At 51.4% G+C, this 23225-nt stretch overlaps 2 protein-coding genes across 2 annotated transcripts; both read left to right on the top strand.

Moving 5' to 3' along the window:
* The first annotated feature begins 88 nt into the window (after positions 1-88).
* recql4 (RecQ helicase-like 4) lies at positions 89-11104 on the top strand. The gene is made up of 24 exons (XM_084695763.1): positions 89-309; positions 934-967; positions 1338-1498; positions 1634-1780; positions 1912-3260; positions 3740-3833; positions 3928-4078; positions 4309-4425; positions 4519-4653; positions 4868-4960; positions 5041-5177; positions 5337-5420; positions 5838-6011; positions 6393-6575; positions 6795-6987; positions 7421-7698; positions 8014-8151; positions 8501-8843; positions 9051-9180; positions 9319-9476; positions 9644-9821; positions 10100-10247; positions 10440-10548; positions 10805-11104. Exons 1-24 carry the CDS (start codon positions 226-228, stop codon positions 10924-10926), a joined length of 4740 nt encoding a protein of 1579 aa, XP_084551889.1. The 5' UTR covers positions 89-225; the 3' UTR covers positions 10927-11104.
* Positions 11105-13548: 2444 nt separating this feature from the next.
* Positions 13549-21516, top strand: slc39a4 (solute carrier family 39 member 4). The gene is made up of 12 exons (XM_084695761.1): positions 13549-13857; positions 14764-15045; positions 15138-15333; positions 15477-15799; positions 15898-16066; positions 16238-16410; positions 17487-17660; positions 17952-18038; positions 18478-18529; positions 19542-19694; positions 20458-20645; positions 21112-21516. Exons 1-12 carry the CDS (start codon positions 13645-13647, stop codon positions 21238-21240), a joined length of 2139 nt encoding a protein of 712 aa, XP_084551887.1. The 5' UTR covers positions 13549-13644; the 3' UTR covers positions 21241-21516.
* The last annotated feature ends 1709 nt before the right edge of the window (positions 21517-23225 follow it).

Here is a 23225-nt window from a genome sequence, read left to right as displayed (position 1 = left end):
GATTGGTCTCTGATTCGTTGTGAAAACTATAGTTCCGCCGGATTGGTGAAATTGTTATACGTCACTTCCACAGCGCGCGCTACAACTGTCAACAATTGATAGGACTTCATGTTTGAACGCTGGCTAAAATAATATAATTAAATTATTAATCTGGCTTTAAACGTTTAAACGTTTACATGCCGACAACTGCATTGTCAGCTCGGTCAGGCGACCAGAGGTGCCGAGATGGATCGCAACAATGACGTGAAGATTCTTCTGAAGAAATGGGAACAGAAGTTCCTCAAAGAACACAAGAGGAAACCGAATAAGGTAGATAGTTACGAACCGCATATCAACATGACTGGTGAAAGCTTCTGTATATACGGCTTTATTTATGCAGGCTCTACAGTCCCATCTACACTCTTATCCTCCCCATCTCTTTCTCCCTCTCTCCCTCTACCCGTGCGCTTCTCTTTGCACCTCTTCTCCCCTCGCCCTCTCCTCTTCTCGCCCTCTCCTCTTCTTCCCTCGCCCTCTCCTCTTCTCCCCTCGCTCTCTCCTCTTCTCCCCTCGCCCTGACCTTTTCCCCCCTCGCCCTCTCCTGTTCTCCCCTCGCCCTCTCCTCTTCTCCCCTCGCTCTCTCCTCTTCTCCCCTCGCCCTGACCTTTCCCCCCCTCGCCCTCTCCTGTTCTCCCCTCGCCCTCTCCTCTTCTTCCCTCGCCCTCTCCTCTTGTTCCCTCGCCCTCTCCTGTTCTCCCCTCGCTCTCTCCTCTTCTTCCCTCGCCCTCTCCTCTTCTTCCCTCGCTCTCTCCTCTTCTTCCCTCGCTCTCTCCTCTTCTTCCCTCGCCCTCTCCTCTTCTCCCCTCGCCCTCACCTTTTCCCCCCTCGCCCTCTCCTGTTCTCCCCTCGCTCTCTCCTCTTCTCCCCTCGCCCTCTCCTCTTGTCTGTCCTCAGGAGGACATCGACGGAGCCCCAGAGGAGACCAGGAGTGAGTCGGGCTTTGTTGTCATGGAAAAGGGTTGGTGGTAAAGGTTAGGGCCCTGCACTGCGGGCAAGCAAATAAAGGGAACCCCTCTCCTAATAATATATGGGATGTTCTCTGAATAAATAGAAAATCAAACCAACCAATCTATCGACCAAACTACAAATCAGGCCTATGTTCAGTTGGAATGATTAGTGTTTCAGTGTTTTCTGTGTGCTGAGATGAAAGGAGTAGGATCGTTCTCCTGCTTCACAGGAGCTTGTGGGTGTTTTGCTGTGTGGGTGTTTTTCTGTGGAAGGTGCTGTGTGGGTGTTTTTCTGTGGAAGGTGCTGTGTGGGTGTTTTTCTGTGGTTCTGAGCGAGTGTTTCTGTTTTAGAGCTTTATAAAGAGTACAGGAGTCTGAAGCTTAACAAGGAAAACCAGAACCAGGAGCATGGGCCCCAAACCCAGCCCCAAACCCAACCTCAGCCTCAGTCCCAGCCTCAGTCCCAGCCTCAGTCCCAGCCTCAGTCCCAGCCTCAGCCTGCAGCAGAGAAGGTAATGTGGCTGTATCTTTGTATGACAGTCTCTAAGCTACACGGCAGGCTCTCCTGTCTGGTTGGCAGGTTTTGTTTTTGCAACGGCTATTTCGGACAACAGTGTAATTGTGTCTGTGTGTGTGTGTGTGTTCAGGAGACAGACAGCTGGGGGTCCTTCCTGAACCGAGGCAGCCTGCCGGCGTCTGCCCCCTCCCTCACCCCCCAGGACCGCGAGTCCCTCCAGGCCTCCGCCCAGTACTACGGCATGAAGCTCAAGACCAACCTGGGAGGCCTCATCAAGGTAGGGATGTGAACCCAGTACCATGATAGGTTCCAGGAATTCAGCCTAGCCACTCCAGCCGAAAGCTATGCAGATGATGTTCAAATGTAAACAATGTTACAGTTATGAATGCCTTGTCTTATTGTCTGTAGGAGAGACCTGTGTCTCTGAGGAAGAGCCTGACTCCTGGTCGTACTCCTGGTCGTACTCCTGGTCTTGGTCTCAGTCCTGGTCCTAGTTCTGGTTTAAGTCCTGGTCCTGGTCTTGGTTCTTGTCGTAGTCCTGGTCCTCGTCTTGGTTCTTGTCATAGTCCTGGTCTTGGTCTTGGTCCTGGTCCTGGTCGTAGTCCTGGTCCTCGTCTTGGTTCTGGTCCTGGTCTTAGTCTCACTCCCTTAAAATCCTGGAAGGAGCATCATCCAGGCCAGGGCAGTCCCAGTCCTATAGCCTCACCCTGGGCCAAGACCAGCTCTGATGCGCCCCTACTCCAGCCAGTCAACACCTCCTTGCCCTCCCAACAGCAACCAGAAGAACCTATTGAACCACTACCTCTATTCCAGCCCCCCAGCCCAGCCCCCTCTCCTATATTAGACGGACCAGGGGAGTGGGGCCAATGGGCTGGTCGTGGTGGGGGCAGGCCCCCGCTGCTACGGCCCTCCCTCACCTGCAGGCTGTCTGAGGTGGACCGTGGCTGGCTGCAGCGCTGTCAGGTGTTCAAGGAGGTGGAGGATGGAGAGGAGCCTGTGGTGGGCAACCTTAGTCAACTGTGCTCCTCCCCCACTCGGTCTGCACTTAGCTCCACCCAGGCCGGCGGCACCACAGCCTGTACACTTACCTCCACCCAGGCCAGCGGCACCACTACCTCTACACTTAGCTCCATCCAGGCCGGCGACATCACAGCCTCTACACTAAGCTCCACCCAGGGACTTGGCCCCACAGCCTCTGCACTTAGCTCCACCCAGGCCGGCAGAGCTGCAGACGAGGCAGATGGAGGGAAGCCAGGAGAGCAAGAGGTTCAAACAGCAAACGTCTATCCCAGCAACAACAGAAAACCATCCACCACCTCAAGGAAGACTGACAGATGGGAGGAGGAGGAGGGGGGGCAGGAGGGGGGAGGGCTGAAGCCCGACGGGGAACCACCTGGGCAGGATGGGAGGGCTGGAAAGAAGAAAGGAAGAAAGAGAAGGAGGGAAGCCGAGGAGGAGAGAGAGACGGCGGAGGAGGCGGGTGACGAAGGGGAGGAGAGGAAGAAGAAGAAGAGGAGGAGGACCAGAAAGACCGAGGATCCACCAGGGGGAGGAGCCAAACCAGCCGCAAGGGGAGGAGCCAAACCAGCCGCAAGGCGGAAAAAGAAGACAGGAGGAGATGTGAGCGAGGAGGACGCCACTGAGAAGGTAGAACCCCAAGTTCCCCGCAAGGTTCCCCAGGAGAACCTGCTGGGGGAGGTGGATGAGGAGGACGTCAGAGCGATCAGAAACCGCGTGAGCCAGCCAGTCAAATCCAGGTACCATGACAACGACACTACACTGATGATGTCACAGTATTGATCGTGCCCCCACACCAATTTTGTGTAAGAGGGATGATGTCACTCATTGAACAGGATCTGTCACATAGGCTGCGTCTCAACACACATACTACCATACTGTTTGGTCTATCCCAATACACATTTCAGTTACAAGCACAAGTTTAATTAATGATGCCAACATGTGACCTGTCATGGAAGACCTCTGGATGCAAACATGTAAAAACATGTAAAAACGATCACTACAGTGATGGTGTCACAGTGCTGATGATGTCACAGTGCTGGCAGGGTGCTGATGATGTCACAGTGCTGATGATGTCACAGTGTTAGCAGGGTGCTGATGATGTCACAGTGCTGATGATGTCACAGTGCTGGCAAGATGCTAATGATGTCACAGTGCTGATGATGTCACAGTGCTGACGACGTCACTGTGCGGGATTCTGATGGTGTGTGTCTTGCAGGCCGAACTCGGAGGGGAACTTTGTGAGGATCAACCTGAAGAAGAAGTCCCATGTGAAGGGCTTTGCTCTGAGAGGGGCAGTTCTACGCAAGCAGGTGGGACGACTGGAGCGCCACTTCATCAGGGTTTGGTTCACAATTCTCCCTTGACCTTATAACCTGTGTGTCTGTCTGTGTGTGTGTGCTGCAGATGTACATGCAGAAGTTCCAGCTGAAGGGCGAGCGGTTTGGAGGAGTGACGGGGCGGGGCAGAGGAAAGTTCTCCGGGTTCAGTCGTCAAGGCGACAGCTGCTTCAAGTGTGGAGGGACGGGCCACTGGTCCAGGGACTGCCGTGGGCCGGGTGAGGTCACATGACTCTCCTTCCCTTCCTCCCTACGTCCTTCCCTCTTTCCCTCCCTCCTCCTTCCTTCCCAGTCTCCCCTGTTTTCAAACCCATCACAACACCATAACATACGACAGTAACACGATACATACCACATGCTAGAGAAAAATACTAGAGCAACACGCTACAGCAACATTCTACCGACTAAAGTGATGCTGGCCTGGTAACCCTCGGTGACGTCCTCGTAGCCCCTCCCCCCGTGGCGGCGGCGGCGGACGCCGAGCCTGTGGAGGAGGAGCCCTTCCTGCTGCCCACCCTGGAGGAGGTCGCCAGGGCGACGGGGACACTGCGCTCCGAGCCGCTAGGTAGGAGGGTCTCCCCTGCGACCAGCATGCTCGTCATCACGTTGGTCTGATTGGACTGAGAGTGAGCCTCTGTGTGTGTGTGTGTGTCCACAGTGCCCCCTAGTGTCGGGGAGCAGCAGGAGGAAGGGGAGGTTCTGCTCAACGTCATCAGACCAGATTACGAGCGGCCGGCCCCCCCTCCCCCTGTGGAGCCCCTCTACAGCCTGGGGGAGGACGGGCAGGTGCAGGGTAGGAGTACACACACACACACACACACACACACACACACACATATATATATATATATATATATATATATATATATATATATATATATATGTACACATACACGCACACACTGTATCTATTACACTAACACACACACAGTATCGTTCTTTCACACACACCACACACACACAGATGACTATTAAAGCAGTGTGTGTGTGTGTGTGTGTGTGTCCAGCGGCCCCTCCGGAGGTGTATGATGCTCTGAAGATGTTGGGGTACCAGAGCTTCAGACCAGGACAGGAGAGCTCCATCATGAGGATCCTGTCAGGTACTGCACCCCTCACCGCTCTGCTCCCAGGCTGCTCACTCCTCTTATACATCATATATATATATATACTGTGTGTGCAGGTCAGTCCACCCTCGTGGTGTTGTCTACAGGGATGGGGAAGTCTCTGTGCTACCAGCTGCCCGCGCTGCTGTACGCCCAGCGCTCCACCTGCATCACGCTGGTGGTGTCCCCTCTGGTCTCTCTCATGGACGACCAGGTAACACCTGCTCCCTTCCGGTCTCTCATCTTTCCTCTGGTCTCATTTGGTCACTCCTATAATTGGACGTTCTATCATCCACTGTTTGAATGATGTTTTGGATAAAGGCATCTGCTAAAAGTGGTGTTTGTGTGTGTGCGTGTGTGTTTGTGTGTTCAGCTGTCTGGTCTACCAGGCAACCTGAAGGCAGCATGCATCCACTCCAACATGTCCCAGAAACAGAGAGATGCAGCCATTGAAAAGGTGAGGTACCGGTTCTGGGTTCCATCCTGGGTTCTGGACCCTAAGCCTGTGGTCTGGGTTCGAATCTTGGGTTCTGTGGTGATAAGCCAGTGTTTGTGGTTCTAAGCCTGCGTTTCGGATTCTACCTTGTGTTTCAGGTTCCAAGTCAGTGTTACTACCTTGTGTTTAAGATCCTGTTCTACCACTGTCTTACAAGAGACTGTACCCATGACATAATTTGATATCGTACTTGAGATATGACGTTTCTTTCGCTGCACCAGAGTTGAGATATTCCTGTTATTTCAGCTTTGCAATATGCACGGGAAATACAGTTCTAAGCTTGCGTGCCGGATTCTCAGTCTGTCCTCTCTGTTCTAAGCACAGGTTCTAAGCCTAGCTACGTGTGCTGAGGCTGTGTTGCGTGTTCTCCCTGCCCAGGTGAAGGCTGGCGAGGTGCATGTGTTGCTGCTGTCTCCAGAGGCCCTGGTGGGCGGGCACAGCCTGCCCCCTGCCGAGCTGCTGCCCCCGGTGGCCTTCGCCTGCATCGACGAGGCCCACTGCGTCTCCGAGTGGTCCCACAACTTCAGACCCTGCTACCTCCGCCTCTGCAAGGTCAGGGAGCAGCTGCAAGGAACACTGCTAACCCTAACTACTGCGGCTATCCCCAACCTGCACCCTACTACTATTAACTCTGACCCTAATCCTCACCCTTTCTAACCCTCCCAACTTCAGACCCTGCTCCCTCGGCCTCTGCAAGGTAGCAGGGGGTGGCAGCTACTATGATTGGGTCTTTACCGGAGTTCCACCTCATTATTTCCATGATTTTCCGTAAATCCAGGAAAATATTTTCTTTAATGTCATATTTGGGATAATCTGAAAAATGAGGACGTTTGTCTTCAATGAAAGTAATGGAATGTAAAAGACGACAGGAAACACTCAGGTCACCGTGAGTTAACGTGTGCTGGTGTGTTTGTGCGTGTGTGTGTGCGTCAGGTCCTGAGGGATCGTCTGGGCGTGCGCTGTCTGCTGGGTCTGACAGCCACCGCCACGCTCTCCACTGCGCAGGACATCGCGCGCCACCTCGACATCTCCGACCGGGACGGCATCTCCATCCGCTCCGACGCCGTGCCCAACAACCTGCTGCTCTCTGTATCCACCGACCGCGACAAGGACCAGGTAACCATGACCACCACACCACCATAACACAACCACCAAGGACCATGACAAGGACCAGAGGCCTATATTACAAAGCAAGTTCAACACACCCCGGGACATCTTTTTGTTAGCTGGAGTTTGTTCGATAGCTAGTTACCTCGCTAACCTGACTCAACCACAACAAGACCTGACCTGACCAGCCCCAGTGTGGCAGCTGTAACGGGCTGTGTTTCGGTGCAGGCCCTGGTGTGTCTGCTGAAGGGTGAGCGCTTTGGCTGTCTGGACTCCATCATCGTGTACTGCACCCGGCGGGAGGAGACGGGCCGCATCGCTGCACTGCTCAGGACCTGCCTGCAGGGGGTGCTGCTGAGGGAGGCAGCCAAGACCACCAGCCTGGAGCACAACCCTGTGGAGAAGAAGAAGAAAGCTCTGGGTTAGTGGCCTGAGGTGGGCCCGAGGCTGGGGACTGGGCCTTAGTTAGAGACTGAGGCTTAGTTGGGGGCTGGGGCAACAGTTGTGTAGTGTTGTTGATTGATGACTCTGTCCTGTCTCCCAGCCAGCAGGGTTAAGTGTGTCTCCAGCCAGCAGGGTTAAGTGTGTCCCCAGCCAGCAGGGTTAAGTGTGTCCCCAGCCAGCAGGGTTAAGTGTGTCCCCAGCCAGCAGGGTTAAGTGTGTCTCCAGCCAGCAGGGTTAAGTGTGTCTCCAGCCAGCAGGGTTAAGTGTGTCTCCAGCCAGCAGGGTTAAGTGTATCTCCAGCCAGCAGGGTTAAGTGTGTCTCCAGCCAGCAGGGTTAAGTGTGTCTCCAGCCAGCAGGGTTAAGTGTGTCTGCAGCCAGTGTGGTGTGTTAAATGTGTCCTGTCTCCCAGCCAAGAAGAAGATTCGTAAGCCTCTGAAGTGGATGGCAGAGTCGTACCACGCCGGCATGTCAGCTAGCGAGCGCCGCCGCGTCCAGAACAACTTCATGTGCGGCCAGCTGCGCGTGGTAGTTGCCACGGTAGCTTTCGGAATGGGGCTGGACAAGTCGGACGTGCGCGGCATCGTGCACTACAACATGCCCAAGAGCTTTGAGAGCTACGTGCAGGAGATCGGCAGGGCGGGGCGAGACGGCCATCCAGCTCACTGTCACCTCTTCCTCGACCCGGAGGTCAGAGTTCACCGCTTGTTTGCTAGTGACCCAGATAGCTAGGTGGTTAGCTATTTAGCTTGAAAGCTAGGTGTTTACTGGTTAGCTAGTGAGCGAGTGAGTTAGCTTGAAAGCTAGGTGGTTACTGGTTAGCTAGTGAGCGAGTGAGTTAGCTAGCAAGCTATTTAGCAAGATTGTTAGCTAGCGAGACAGTTTGCTATTAAGTTAGTGAACCAGAAAGTTAGTTAGGTGATAGACGCAAAGGCTACTTAGTTACTTAAAAGTATGCTAGCTAGTGAGTTAGGATGGTTAAATATTCAACCAGATGTGTTTTAGGGTGGAGACCTCCATGAGCTGAGGAGACACATTTACTCTGACACTGTGGACTACTACTCCATCAAGAGGCTGGTGCAGAAGACCTTCCCGGCTTGCAAATGTCGACAGATTCACCGCAAGCAGCAAGAGATCGCCAGGGTAACACTTCCCTTCCCACGGTAGCATTCAAGGAGCCATGGTCTTTGGATCAGGACCAACCTTTATTTCCATCTGTCTTTTCTTCTCACCCCTCTTTCTCTCTCACCTCTCTTCTCCTTACACCTCGCTCTCTCTTTTCATTCCTCTCTCCTGTCCTTCCCCCTCTCTCCCCACTCTCTCTTCCATCTCTCTCCCTCTCTGTCCTCTCCTTGCACTCTTCCTTCTCCTCACCCCTCCTCTCTCCACCTCTCCATCCTTTTCCTCACCCTTCCCTTCTCTGCCCTCCCCCCTTTCTACTCCACCCCCCCCCCCCTCTCTCTCTCTCTCTCTCTTCTCTGTGGTGTGGCAGGATGTTGAGGACAGAGAGCTGGTGGAGATGATGGACATGTGTGACCAGGCAGTAGAGGAACTCCCCCCCGCGGGGCAGGTGGAGCCGTCCAGTCAGCCTGCTGAGGACAAAGGTGGACCAGCCCATTTCCCACCAGACGGGGGACCAAGGGCGGAGGAGTCGGGGGATGATCCGCTAAAGAACCAGGAAGCGGATTATGCAGAGCAAGATGTTGATAGGTCAAAGGTGGTGGAGGAGGAAGCATGCAGAGGGGCTGATTGGCCGAGCACAAGAGTGTGTCACACCCATGAGAGGGCCATCCCCATAGCGGAGACGGTTGAGACTCTGGACATCACAGAGGAGGGTCTGTACCTCAAATACACTTTAACTACACCCACTTACACGCTAACTACACATTAGCTACACCTTTGCACCCTAACTACACCCCAGCTACATATTAACTATACCAAAATACACCTTAAACACAGTCCTATCTGTAGGATTGCTTGGTACTAGCATTGGTACAGTATATTAATGCCTGAATGTTAACCTGTGTGTGTGTGTGTGTCAGGCCTGGAGACTCTGCTCTGCTACCTGGAGCTGCATCCTCAGCAGTGGGTGGAGCTTCTTCACCCCACGCTGTCCTCCTGTAGGCTGGTGTGCTACGGAGGCCCCGCCCACTTACGCACACTCACCAAGATGTACGTCACATGTCCTGCCCGGAGTCCCGCTATTGGCAGATCACATCTCATAGCTACAAAATCAGATGCTATATCTACATTGTATCAGGTTGTGTGTGTTGGGGGGTTACTGATGCTGGTGTGTTGTTTCCTTGGTAGCTGCCCTCCAGTTGCCGTGGTTTTGGCAAGGAAGCGCATGGCAGGTGAGCGTGTGGAGGCTTATGATTCGGTGGAGTTTGATGTCGTCGAGGTAGCTGACACTATGGGATGGCAGCTGCCCCTGGTGAAGAGAGGAATCCGTCAGCTGCAATGGAGCGGTGAGTGTGTGTATGTGCGTGTGTGTGTGTGTGTGTGAGAGAGAGTTTGTGCGAGACTGAGATCCTCTCACTCCTCTGGGCTTGCGTTTGTGTGTGTGTATATCTGTGTGAGATTGTGTGTGTTCATGTGTATACGCGTGTGTTCCTCCTCACCATCCCTCCCCCAGGTTCCGGTCGGGGCGGGGTCCTGGTGGAGTTCTCCAAGCTCTCCTTCCACTTCCGTTCCTATGGCGACCTGCTTCCTGAGGAGATGGATGGCGTGTGTAACTTCCTGCATGGCCGTGTGCTCGCCCAGGAGAAGACCCAGCTCTACCAGCTGTCTGCCTGCTTCAACGCCTTCCGCAGGTCACACACACACACACACACACTTAGATAGCCACGTATCTGGACCTGGCTTCGCAAGGTTCTGAGGAGTCATCGAAGTTCTAACGGCTTCTCCAGGTTCAAATTTCTTCTCTGGGTTCTAATGAGTCCTTTAGGATGTGATAGGACCTATAGATTTTAGTGGGTGTAGACCAACTCTCCTACAGATTCTCTCTCACAGACACACATAGACACTCATGAAAGCACATAAACACGTATACTTAAGTACTGTGGGTGTGTGTGTGTGTGTGTGTGAGCAGTGTGGCGTTCCGCAGTGTGAGCTGCTGTGAGCCGGAGCAGGGCAGCAGCCAGCAGCTCAAAGTTCTGCTGGGAGAATACTTCAACAGGAGGAGGGAGATGGACCTCACCCTGCAGGCTGCTGAGGAGCTGGAGAGCAGCAAGCACAAGGTACACGCTCACACACACACATACACACAGTCGCCCCTCACTGGGAAGGCCAGTAAAACCTGGCCTGGGTCACCTGGGGGGGTCATATACATACATACATGTACTTTATACATGCGTCATGCACACATACATTGCCATACAGACTACATGTGACGTTTGTGTGTTGATTATTTGTTTGTGTTTGTCGTCCAGTTGCAGGACTGGGAGGAGCAGATCAGAGCTGACATCCGGAGTTTTCTGGCCAATCGGAGCGATGAGAAGTTCTCAGGGAGAGCCGTGGCCAGAATCCTGCACGGGATTGGTCAGTCCTTTTCCCCCCCCCCCTCCTCTCGTTCTCCCCTTTCCTGTTTTCCTCTCTTCTCTTCTGTCCTCTCTAGTGTCTTCCATCACCTCCTCTCTTCTTCTCCTCTTTTCTCTTCCTGTCCTCCTCCTCGTCTTCTCCCCTTCTTTCCCTCTTCCTTTCCCTCCTCCACTGTCCTCTCCCTCCCCCTTCTTCTGTAGCGTTGACTCCTGATCTGCGGGGGACAGTGTTGACTGTGTGCGCTCTTCCTCCACAGGAAGTCCCTGTTACCCTGCCCAGGTGTACGGCAGGGACCGACGCTATTGGAGGAAGTACATTCAGTTTGACTTCAATGAGCTCATTCGAATGGCAACCCAGGAGATCATTCGATTTAAATGATCTATAAGACTGACCTCTCCGGTTACTCTGCGTTTCTGTTGCTTGGTAGAAGTGCCATGTCTCTTACTATTCCATCCGATGGCATTATTTTATGTTAAAAAAAACAACAAAAAAAGAATATATGAAGAAATGTGATGTTTCATGAACCATTTATAAATCAATAAATATTTTTCTGTAATTTTTAGCACAAGCATTATTCCAATAGTTTCTGAAGGCCAGTAAAGAGGAATATGGAGGGAGGATGAAGGGGAAGGAGAGAAGGTGGGGGAGGAGGAGAGGTGGTCAGGGATGTGAGGGGGGGAGAGGAGGGGTAGGTAGGAGGTGGGGGGAGAGAAGGGGCAGGAAGGAGAAGGTGGCGGGGGAGGAGGAGAGGAGCGGCATGTTGGAGGAGGTGGAAGCTGAGAGGTCTGTTCTCCCTGGCTCAGCAGCAGCTGAATCCAACCCTGAGCCCTGAGAAGCTTCTAGAATGATTAGTCAGCTCTCTGGGGGAACCACTACAAGATAACAAAGTTATGGATTTATGGTCTGTTCGGAATAAAAATGACACTGTGGTGAACTGGTTACATGCATACAAAGGTGTGTGTTTTACTGTTCCAACACATTTGACAGGAAACTGCATCTGAAAACATGATTTGGCCATACTTACTGTTCTTATGTGTACAGATACACTGCATTCTGGGAAGAGGTCACAGGGACCCGGTTGGCTCCCAATGATTAACTAATCCGTGAAAGAGATAGCATCGACCAAGCAACAGGATCAAGGTGGTGGAGCCTCTTATCAGCCTGCTGTGTTTAATGTACATCGGGTCAAGCGGTCTGGAATGTCCTATGTTGAGAAGGAGGTTGACTAATATGAAGGTCTGGTGACGTGAGGACCAGATGACTGCACTTCCCCCTGGCTTCTACTCATACAGTACTATTGTATTGGTAGAGCAATGCCACAGCACAACTAAAAATACAAACGAGGAAATGAGTAGTCAATGATGTCACTGCGAAGGATGACCAACAAGGCAATGAGAAGCAACTAAGTAGGGTGCAAAAATGAGGGGTTTATTCAACTCTAACTGAAGATAAAACAACTAGCAACAGAAGAGCATGGAAACCACAGCGAAATCAAGAAAACTGCAGAGATAGATGCTACCTGACCTTTAGGTCCCGCCACCTCCCCCCCCCCCCCCCCCACACCACCGAGGAATGGTACAGTCCGTTCTCATGTCCACGTCTCCCAGACCGCCATCATGACAACAGCAACAACAAGAATTCTAACGTGGTTTGCTTAAAACATTTAGTCATTTTAGCAGACGCTCTCTAAAAGGTATGTTTATGGTGCAAGAAAGGTAAATCATTGCTCAGGTGTGTCATTCATTGGTTATCAAGTGTACATTGGTAGATATCGACGTGCAGCAATGAAAGGTCCAGGTCCCTGCGTGGACCACGGGCCATCACAGTCACACAAACCTCCCGTCGCGGTCACACACACGCACTTCCCAGGAGTCATCTGAGTCCACTCTTCTGACTGGAGCTCCTCCCTCCTCCCCTTCCCTCCCCAGTTACTGGAATAAAGCAGTGTGGTTGTGTCAGTCACCAGGGGCAGTGATCACACATAGTAATGACAGTAATACGCACCCTTCTGTCAGAGTAGGTCGGCCACAGTGACACGCACGCCTGTCAGGGCAGATCAGTCACAGGGACACAAACGTAGACAAACACACACACACGGACATTTGTCCATGTCTTCTCCAGGAAGAGTCTGTCTGGACTTCAGACTGTAGTGAGACAGGACTTGTGCAGACAGAGCACACCCCTCTATTAACTCAGGTCACAGTGACCTGGAGTGAGTGTGTGTGTGTGTGTGTGTATGTGTGTTTGTCTATGTGTTAGACAAACACACATATGTGTAAAAGGAAGGGTGTGCTGTCTCTTGGAGCCCCTTCAAATACCTGACAATTATCACTATTGATCATCACCTGTATTATCACTATAGATCATCACCTGTACATTATCTCTATAGATCATCACCTGTACATTTTAACTGACGATCATCACCTGTACATTATTACTAACAATCATCACCTGGACATTATTTCTATAGATCATCACCTGTACATTATTACTATAGATCATCTGTACACAAATTCACTACATAAAACATTTTGGTTTGAAATGAATACGATCTTGTTTATGCTCTATGAACATGTATCATGTATCCTGTATGTTAATGGGGTTTTTTAATACTGTATTCTGTGCATTTAAGCAGTCCAGACTGAGGCCTGAAAGATCAGCTGAATCAGCTGGTTTGACAATGACGTTATCTCCGCGGGACATCCAAGATTACATTTAGTCATTTAACTATGATGATACCTTGGCCGTGTGTATATATTCACATGTGTATATTATATATGCTCGTTTATTTAAAGTGTCTTCAGTACCGTGATGGAGAGCCACCTTTCAGCCACCGGAGAATCTCTAGGGGGGCAGGTAAGCCCCTCTCGCGCCGCGGGGCTGCTTTGTGATAAGTGCGGATCTCCCGCGGACCAATCAGGACACAGATGACAAGTTCAACGGAATCTTTACCTGCGCCATCTGACACCTGCTCAAACTTGTTGCAGTGTGAGTGCGTGGACGGTATCAGCACGAGGGGAACCATTGACCTGCTTGAATAACTGCATCAGTTTCTTCACATATAAAATTACTTGGACACTTTCAAGAGATCAGAGGATGAAGTGTGTTTCTCCGCTGAGTGGCGTGCTCCTGGTGTGGCTGTGGCTGGGTCTCCCGGCGGGGCTAAGATGCTCACTGGAGGAGCAGGTCTCCTCCGGGATGCTGGAAATGGTATCCACAGGCCAGGGGTGGCTGAATCACACGGCCGTTCGCTCCCTTTTCAATCAGCTCGAGCGGCGTGTGCAGTGGGCAGCAGTGTCGTGTGAAAAGGTAACGTCTTTGCCCGTCTTTCTCTCCGCTTTCAGAGAGGTCGAGGTCCAATCCACACCTGGTATCATTGCGCCGAGCGCTACAGTGTGTGCTGGGTTTTTAAATTAGGTTTTCTATTTTGACAAGTCAAATATGAACCCATCCAAACTGTTTCTATTGAATCTTAATAACCTCACATTTGTTTTAACATGTTGAAAGAACTTCGCGCAACGCGACGTAAAAGTTGCAAAGTTGCTGCCGTTCTTGACAACAGCGCGCACAGCTTTCGGCACATAGCTCGCTGTATATTATATTCAGATATATCTATTTCCAACATGGTAAACATCTGATTAATAATTACAACTAAACTGAAACACACAATTTGTTCGGGAACCTGTTTTATCAACTTAAAGACCAACAGGAAACAGGTCTATTTTCATCGCTTTACAGCCCCTGCAAGACCTTTGAGATCCAGCTTGTTGTCTCTCTGGACAATGGACTCCGGTTGGATAACCGCTTGGCGCATGCAGCTTCAGTCACGTTACAGATGTCATGTGCATTGAATACATTGGTTTAAATTATAACAAGAGTTCAGCAGGTCACATTTCCTTCAGGCAATGAAAGGTTCACTCAGTGAATATCTAAGATGTTTTAATGCTGATTGCCTAGGGTGGAACGGCACCCAGCTGTAAACAACCAGGTGAAGTCTCTGGCTCATTACTCAGCTGTCAACCTCCATGATGGATCCAGCATGATCTCACAGCCTGACAGATAGCAGGACTTCACTGGGTTCAGTATGTTCATGTGTATGTTTGTGTGTGTGGTACTTGTGTGCATGTGTGGTGTGTGTGGGTGGTGCATGTGTGCATGTGGTGTGTGTGTGGTGTGCATGTGTGTATGTGGTGTGTGTGTGGTGTGTGTGTCCAGTGCCAGCCTCTCCTCTATCTAGACCAGCTGGTCAGGAACTACTCCAGCGAAGGTCTGGGAGTGGAGCAGCTCTACCGTGTGTCCGAGGGGTGTGGCCTCTATCTCAGTAGCCCCGCCCTGGCCTGCGCCGCCATGAGGGAGGGGCGCTGGGGCGAGGAGACAGAGCGCCTCCTCGGGAGCCTCCGTCAGCAGGAGGAGCAGGCGGGGGAGCTGGAGGAGACACTGTCCTCTCTGCTGCAGGACATCCACACACACTACACACCAGCTCACCATCATGTGGAGGTGGGTGACGCAGTCACGGTAACACTTTACACCCCATAATAACCTGGTGTTAACCTAGTGCTACCTGTGCCCTCCTCCCTCCTAATCACCAGTGTCGGAGCAGCCGTGACATTATGGCCGAGGTCAGCATGTGGTCGGGTAACCACAGTACGGTTTCCATGGTGATGGGGAGCATTGTGTACCACGTTCTCCGGGGAGACTGCCTGACAGGCCACGCCCTCCCGGGGGAAACCTACTTCCTGGACTCCATCATGCAGCGCCTGGGCAACGACAGTGTCACTGTCTCTGGTATTGTGCAGTTACCATAGTAATGACAGCATAATCCTCACTGGTTCTGTACTGTTACCATGGGAACCGCACCATTACTGCTTCTGGTGCTATAGTTATAGTTACACAGGGCTACAGTGTGACAGTCGGTGTTTCCTGTTCAGAGCTGCAGGATCTGATGAGCAGTCTGAAGATAGGAGAAACACAACACGAAGAACACGATCATTTTCACCCAGCGGACCTCCACGCTCACCACGACGACAGTCACCGTGACCACAGTCACCAGGACGACAGTCAACGTGACCACAGTCACCAGGACGACAGTCACCGTGACCACAGTCACCAGGATGAGAGTCACCGTGACCACAGTCACCAGGACGACAGTCACCGTAACCACAGTCATCAGGACGACAGTCACCGGGACCACAGTCACCAGGATCACAACCATACTGAAGAGGGACAGGGTAGGAACAGTAGCTGGGACCAGGTAACCACAAACACTCACACACTCACACTTTCTCGCACACACACATTCACAAACCCACTCACTCATTCACTAACACACTAATGTGTGTCTCCTGCCAGGTGTGTTTCACGGCTCAGCAGCTGGTCCAGATCCATGGGATGAACGGTTCTGCTCTGGTCCGGTCTGACCTGGCTCGGCTCAGCCCCGCCCTGCTGCAGCAGCTGCTGTCAGGAGCCTGCTCTGCCCTGCCCCACCCGGATCCCTCCGACTCTCTCACCACCACCGAGCGTGAGTCTATCACCCCCAGCCCCTCCTAACACCCCCAGCCCCCCGAGCCCCTCCTGACCCCCCCCCCCCTCCTGACCCCCCCCCCCCCCCTCCTCCCCAGCTCCTGTGTGCTGCCTCCAGCTCCAGGCCTGAGCAGGTGTCTCCTGACCCCCATGTCTCCTGTCTCTCCAGGGTTTGTGTACGCCAGCATAGCTAACCTGCTGATCAGCCTGACCTCCATGGTTGGTATCGTGGTTCTGCTCTGCACGTCCTGCAGCAGCGTGTTCCAGCTCTGCATCCAGTTCTGCGTCAGTCTGGCTGTGGGCTCGCTGACCGGAGACGCACTGCTGCACCTCATGCCCATGGTTAGTACATAGTTAGACATTATTACCTAGTATGCACTACTACCTAGCATACACTACTACTTAATAGCACTACTAAGTAAACATTGCTACTAGGCTCACTCTCTGGAGATGCACTGCTGCACCTCATGCTCATGGTTAGTCCACAATTATTCACTATTACCTAGTATATACTATCCAGTACACTACTACCTACCATACACTATACCATATATACCACTACCCAATATACATTTAATCATTTAGCAGATGTTCTTATCCAGAGCTACTTACGAATATACACTACACTACACTACCATACTATACTACTATATACACTACCCAGTACATACTATTACCTTGTATACACTGCTACCCTGTGTACACTAATAACTAGTATATAGTCAAAATGTGCACCTCGTTCCCGATTGTGTAGCATTATTGTTTTGTTGCACGGCTTATAAAATACTATTTAGAATATACTCACTGGAAGGGGCAGGGTGCCAAAACAGAAATGCAACACCACCAAGATCCATTTGTTGCTTTTTTGCCAGATGAGAGGGGGGGACTTGGTTACTGTAGTAAGAGTCAGCTAGCTCGCTAGCTCGATAGCATCAGCGGTGTCAAACTCAGTTTGGCAGTACACAGCAGGAGTCAACTGACAGCTGGGGCAGTCACAAGCACACTTCACAATTCCCCCGGAACATTTTCTATTAAGACTTGCATTGCCCAGAATGACCGCTGTTATGCTGTGCATCTGACCAATAAATCTCTTTGACTTTGACTTTGGGTGTACTGTCACAATAAACCACGCAAGGTTTTTATCACTGATATCCTGTGACCGCAGCACAACCCAGGGTATATCTGATGGGTTTCAGGTGGTTTATTGCTGTTATACAACAGTAACATCAATGTGACATTTCAGTGTATTTTACAAACATTTAATTTAAACTTACAAGAAAAAAGTCATACATTTCATGCTGCTTGCTGTCCAGGAGTTAGAATTCTCATTTGATAATGCCTAGCAACCAGGTAACAATACATGTTGTTTTGTGTGTGTGTGTGTGTGTGTGTGTACACTGGTGTGTGTGTGTGTGTAGGTGCTGGGACTGCATGTCCATGAAGCGGGCTCCAGCCACAGTGACGAACCTCAGGACCACGTGTACAAGCTCCTGGTGGTGATGGCTGGGATCTACTACTTCTACCTCATGGAGACCGTCTTCTCCATAGTCACTCAGAAGAAGGAACACCACCACCACCCGCACCACCACGGCGTAGGTCTCTCCTCTCTCCTGGTCCCTGCTGCTGGTCTCTCCTCTCTCCTGGTCCCTGCTGCTGGTCTCTCCTCTCTCCTGGTCCCTGCTGCTGGTCTCTCCTCCCTTCCCCTCTCCGCTCCTTTCTGGTCTCTCCTCCATTCTGATCTCTCATCTCTGCTGATATCTCTGCTGGTATCTTCTCTCTGCTGGTATTTCCAGTAGATATAAAGAAGATTGCGAAGGCTGAATGTGAAGGCTGATTGTGAAGGCTGATTGTGAAGGCTGATTGTGAAGGCTGTTTGTGTGCAGGAGGAGGAGGAGCCTCACCACTGTGACCATGGCAAGGTGCTGGAGATGTACCAGGAGAAGAGGAAGACTGCCTCCCAGACAGACCTGGTACACACTCTCTCACACCGATGCACTCTCTCACATACCACTCTCTCTCTCTCTCTCTCTCTCTCTCTCTCTCTCTCTCTCTCTCTCTCTCTCTCTCTCTCTCTCTCTCTCTCTCTCTCATACACAGACACTCTCACATACCACTCTCTCTCTCTCTCTCTCTCTCTCTCTCTCTCTCTCTCTCTCTCTCTCTCTCATACACAGACACTCTCTCACATAACACACACACTCTCTCTCACACACAAACACTCTCACGCACATTTTTTCTATCCTAATTAGGCCTGACCATTCACTCCCATTCCAAATCAGGTTCTCTCTAACCACTTACCCCCTACCTTTCCCCCTAAAGTACTTGTAATTCCAACCCTAACACTAAGGTACCTTTTCCCATACTTATACTCGTGAGGACATTTGGTCCCTTATGAACTGTGTGTTTCAGGTGGATGGGGAAGACAAGGAGCCCGTTTCTCCAAAGAAGGAACGTACCAAAGGTGAGATCTGATTGGTCTTCAGAACCAGCACCAGCCTACACTGACTGGATAAGCAGCACTAGTAATGCACCCTGATTGGTAAAGCAATATCTGGTGAAGCTTGTTCAGGCATGGCACTCAGGCAGCGTGTCATCTGCCGACGCAACTCACTCACAACAACTGCTGGTGTGCTCATTTCATGTCTAGACCTTCCCCTCCAGGGTCCTTAAATACTGCATGAACTCACAGAGCCAGACACACACACTCACACAACATGTGCCGCTATGTGCATTATGTGCAGTGTTGCTTTCACCTTCCACCATCTCCAGCGCCTCCTGTCTGCTGTATCGTCACTGCAGGACGTTGTTAGTGCTCTGTGAAGCCTTTTTCCTGTTAAACATGCAGGACATTTCCTGGATTTGAACATTTGATTTCCTGTCCACCAGGGGATTTGTATCCTGCCTTGTTCTTGTATGAACTTGTGCTATTCTAGCCATGCTCCAAACCAGAGTGTTTCCCTTTAGATAGATCCACACCTCCAAAGATAAACATATTTCCATGTAATAAATTCTTAAATCAATATGTGAGTGTCCTGAATGAACTGGTATACTGGGCCCTTATTGGAGCAGCCATGTTCAGCCGTTGTTATGTACTGTAGATTGTATAGGTTAATCTGATAGAGATAAACTTTATACCCTACTGTCCTCACTGACCTCCCCTTCCCTACCTCCTCCCCCTTTCCCCTCCCCTGTCCTCCCCCCCCTCCCCCTTCTTCCTTCCCCTCCCCTCCCCTCGCTTCCTCCTCCTACTCCCTCTCCACCCTACATGTCCTCTACCCCCTCCCCCTCCTTTCGTCCTTCTCCCCCCCCTCCCCCCTCCCTTCCTCCCCTTCTCCTCTTCTCCCCTCCCTCCCCTCCCTTCCCCCTCATCCTCCCTCTCCACCCTACCCATCCTCTACCGCCTCCCCCCCCTTACCCTCCTTCCCCCCCTCCTCCCCCCTCCCTTCCTCCCCCTCTACCCTGCCCCAACCCAGAACAGAGACTGCTCCCCTTCATGATCACCCTGGGTGATGGCATCCACAACTTTGCAGACGGCCTGGCTATCGGAGCAGCCTTCTCTGTGTCCTGGAGGTCTGGCCTGGCCTCCTCCCTGGCCGTGCTCTGCCACGAGCTGCCCCACGAGCTGGGTGAGTCTTCACCCCATCCTCACACAGTACAGCTCTGTACCCCTCCCTACCCAGTGTAGATAGACCTCCATCCCATCCTCACACAGTACAGCTCTGTACCCCTCCCTACCCAGTGTAGATAGACCTCCATCCCATCCTCACACAGTACAGCTCTGTACCCCTCCCTACCCAGTGTAGATAGACCTCCATCCCATCCTCACACAGTACAGCTCTGTACCCCTCCCTACCCAGTGTAGATAGACCTCCATCCCATCCTCACACAGTACAGCTCTGTACCCCTCCCTACCCAGTGTAGATAGACCTCCATCCCATCCTCACACAGTACAGCTCTTTACCCCTCCCTACCCAGTGTAGATAGACCTCCATCCCATCCTCACACAGTACAGCTCTGTACCCCTCCCTACCCAGTGTAGATAGACCTCCATCCCATCCTCACACAGTACAGCTCTGTACACATCCCTACCCAGTGTAGATAGACCTCCATCCCATCCTCACACAGTACAGCTCTGTACACATCCCTACCCAGTGTAGATAGACCTCCATCCCATCCTCACACAGTACAGCTCTGTACCCCTCCCTACCCAGTGTAGATAGACCTCCATCCCATCCTCACACAGTACAGCTCTGTACCCCTCCCTACCCAGTGTAGCTAGACCTCCATCCCATCCTTACAATGTACAACTGCATTCCGTCCTCCCACAGTATATGTGTACAGCATGTGTGTGATGTGGTTCTATGTGGTTCTATGTGTGTGTGTGTGCAGGGGACTTTGCCATCCTTCTCCAGAGTGGCGTGTCGGTGCGCAGGGCATTGTTGCTGAACGTGGGCTGTGCCATGACATCATTCGGGGGACTGTACCTCGCCCTCTCCATAGCAACCGACGCCGCCACCAAGCAGTGGATCGCCGCAGTTACCACCGGAATGTTCCTCTACGTGGGATTGGCTGATATGGTGGGTATGGTAACATGTACCCACAGCTGCTATTTCACGCCCCCCCGAACCTGACATATAACCATGGTAATCTGACATATAACCATGACAATCAGACACGTAACCATGGCGACAGACAGACCCTGTTAGTAGCTGCTACAGCACTAGCTGGAGATTATGCTTTTTCTAATGTAGGTGTGTGTGACTGTGTGTGTCTCTGTGTGTAAATGTCTGTGTGTGTGTCTCTCTCTCTCTCTCTCTCTCTCTGTCTCTCTCTGTCTCTCTCTCTCTCTGTATGTATGTCTGTGTGTGTGTATCTGTGTCTGTGTGTGTCTGTGTGTGTATCTGTCTGTATCTGTCTGTGTGTATCTGTGTGTGTGTATCTGTGTGTCTCTCTCTCTCTGTATGCCTGTGTCTGTATCTGTGTGTGTGTGTATCTGTGTGTATCTGTGTGTGTATCTGTGTGTGTGTGTGTGTGTGTCTGCAGCTCCCCACCATGGTCCATGTGGACAGCCGTCACCCCTGGCTGATGTTCTTCCTGCAGAACGTTGGACTGCTGACTGGCTGGAGCATACTGCTACTGCTGTCTCTCTACGAAGACCGCATACACTTCTAACACACACACTCCTCGCAGCACACACACACACTCCTCGCACACACACACGCTCTGTAAACTGTTCTCTTCTGCTTATGTTGCCAATATACTAGTTGTCCAGATTAATATAATAAACTCCCATCAGTTTTTATTCTGTGTTGTAAAACTGATAACTGATGTCACATACCTGATAGCAGAGATGTGACTCCAGTCTGTCAAACCTCCAAGATGAACACCGTCATTATGCTGCTTCTGTATCATGCTGCCTCATTGCGCCAATAAAGGGCAAAATACAAAGCTTCTCTTCAGTATGTGTTGATATTAATGCTGTGGTTGTGGTGATGATGAAATACTGGTGAGTATCCTGTCATGGTGATGGAAAACTGGTGAGTATGCTGTCATGGTGATGATGGAATACTGGTGAGTATGCTGTCATGGTGATGGAAAACTGGTGAGTATGCTGTCATGGTGATGATGGAATACTGGTGAGTATGCTGTCATGGCGATGATGGAATACTGGTGAGTATGCTGTCATGGTGATGATGGAATACTGGTGAGTATGCTGTCATGGCGATGATGGAATACTGGTCATCAATACTGGTCCCTTGTATTGCCCCCATTCCAATTTTTTTGAGACATGTTTCAGCCATCAAATTCCAAATTACCTTATTTTTTCCCAAAAATGTGTTTACATTTACATTTATTCATTTAGCAGACGCTTTTATCCAAAGTGACTTCCAAGAGAGAGCTTTACAAAAGAGCGTAGGTCACTGATCATAACAACGAGATTGTCCCAAACATTGCAAGTAGCCAAAACATGAAGCATACATTGTTAAAAAGCTAAACAAGTGCCAAAAGGGAAGACCCATAAGAGCATGCAGTTATACAAGTTACAAATTAAAACAACATGAACCACAAAAGTGCAGGACTGTACCTGTAGAAGAACAATCAACAGTAAAATATTTCACAGCGAGTACAAGACTTAGCTTCGTTATATCTAACCTAAAAGAGCAATGAGTCACTTAATAAGAGTCATTGTGATCCTGGAGGAAACTAACCAGTCCAGCCTTGCATTCTTAAGTGCCGTTGTACTCCCGGAACAAGTGCGTCTTGAGCCTTTTCTTGAAGGTGGGGAGACAGTCAGTGTCCCTGATGTAGGTAGGGAGCTGGTTCCACCATTGGGGGGCCAGGCAGGAGAAGAGCTTGTGTTGGGACCGGGCAGTCTTGAGCAGTGGGACCACCAGGCGGTTGTCTGAAGAAGACCGTAGGTGACGGGTGGGGGTGTAAGGTTGCAGGAGAGACTTGATGTAGATGGGTGCAGTCCCGTTCACTGCTCGGAAGGTCAGTACCAGGGTCTTGAATCTGATACGGGCGTTGATGGGTAGCCAGTGGAAAGAGATGAGGAGCGGGGTAACATGGGAGCGTCTGGGTAGATTGTAGACCAGGCGGGCCGCCGCGTTCTGAATCCTCTGAAGAGGACGTATTGCACATGCTGGGAGACCAGCGAGCAGCGAGTTGCAGTAGTCCAACTTGGAGAGGACCAGTGCTTGGACTAGCAGCTGGGTGGAGTGCTCGGACAGGTATCTCCTGATCTTCCGGATGTTGTAGAGGGTAAATCTACAAGACCGGGAGACTGCAGCGATGTGGGCCGTGAGGGAGAGCTCGTCATCCATGGTAACCCCAAGGTTCCTGGCAGAGGATGAGGGGGTCACTGTCGCAGATCCCAGGGGGATTGACAGATCGTGGGAGATGGAGGGTTTAGCCGGGATGATGAGAAGTTCAGTTTTGGCGAGGTTCAGCTGGAGGTGGTGCTCGGTCATCCAGGCGGAGATGTCTGCGAGGCAGGCTTCAATCCTAGCTGAGATCCCCGGATCGGTCGGGGGAAACGACAGGTACAGCTGGGTGTCGTCGGCGTAGCAGTGGTAGGAGAAGCCATGGGAGGTGATGATTGGTCCAAGTGAGGTGGTGTACAGAGAGAAGAGGAGGGGTCCAAGGACGGAGCCCTA

This window comes from Hypomesus nipponensis, chromosome 4 (genome assembly GCF_054491055.1).
Source record: "Hypomesus nipponensis isolate SF chromosome 4, ASM5449105v1, whole genome shotgun sequence".
Taxonomy (NCBI): domain Eukaryota; kingdom Metazoa; phylum Chordata; class Actinopteri; order Osmeriformes; family Osmeridae; genus Hypomesus; species Hypomesus nipponensis.
This window is presented reverse-complemented; position numbering and strand designations above follow the sequence as displayed.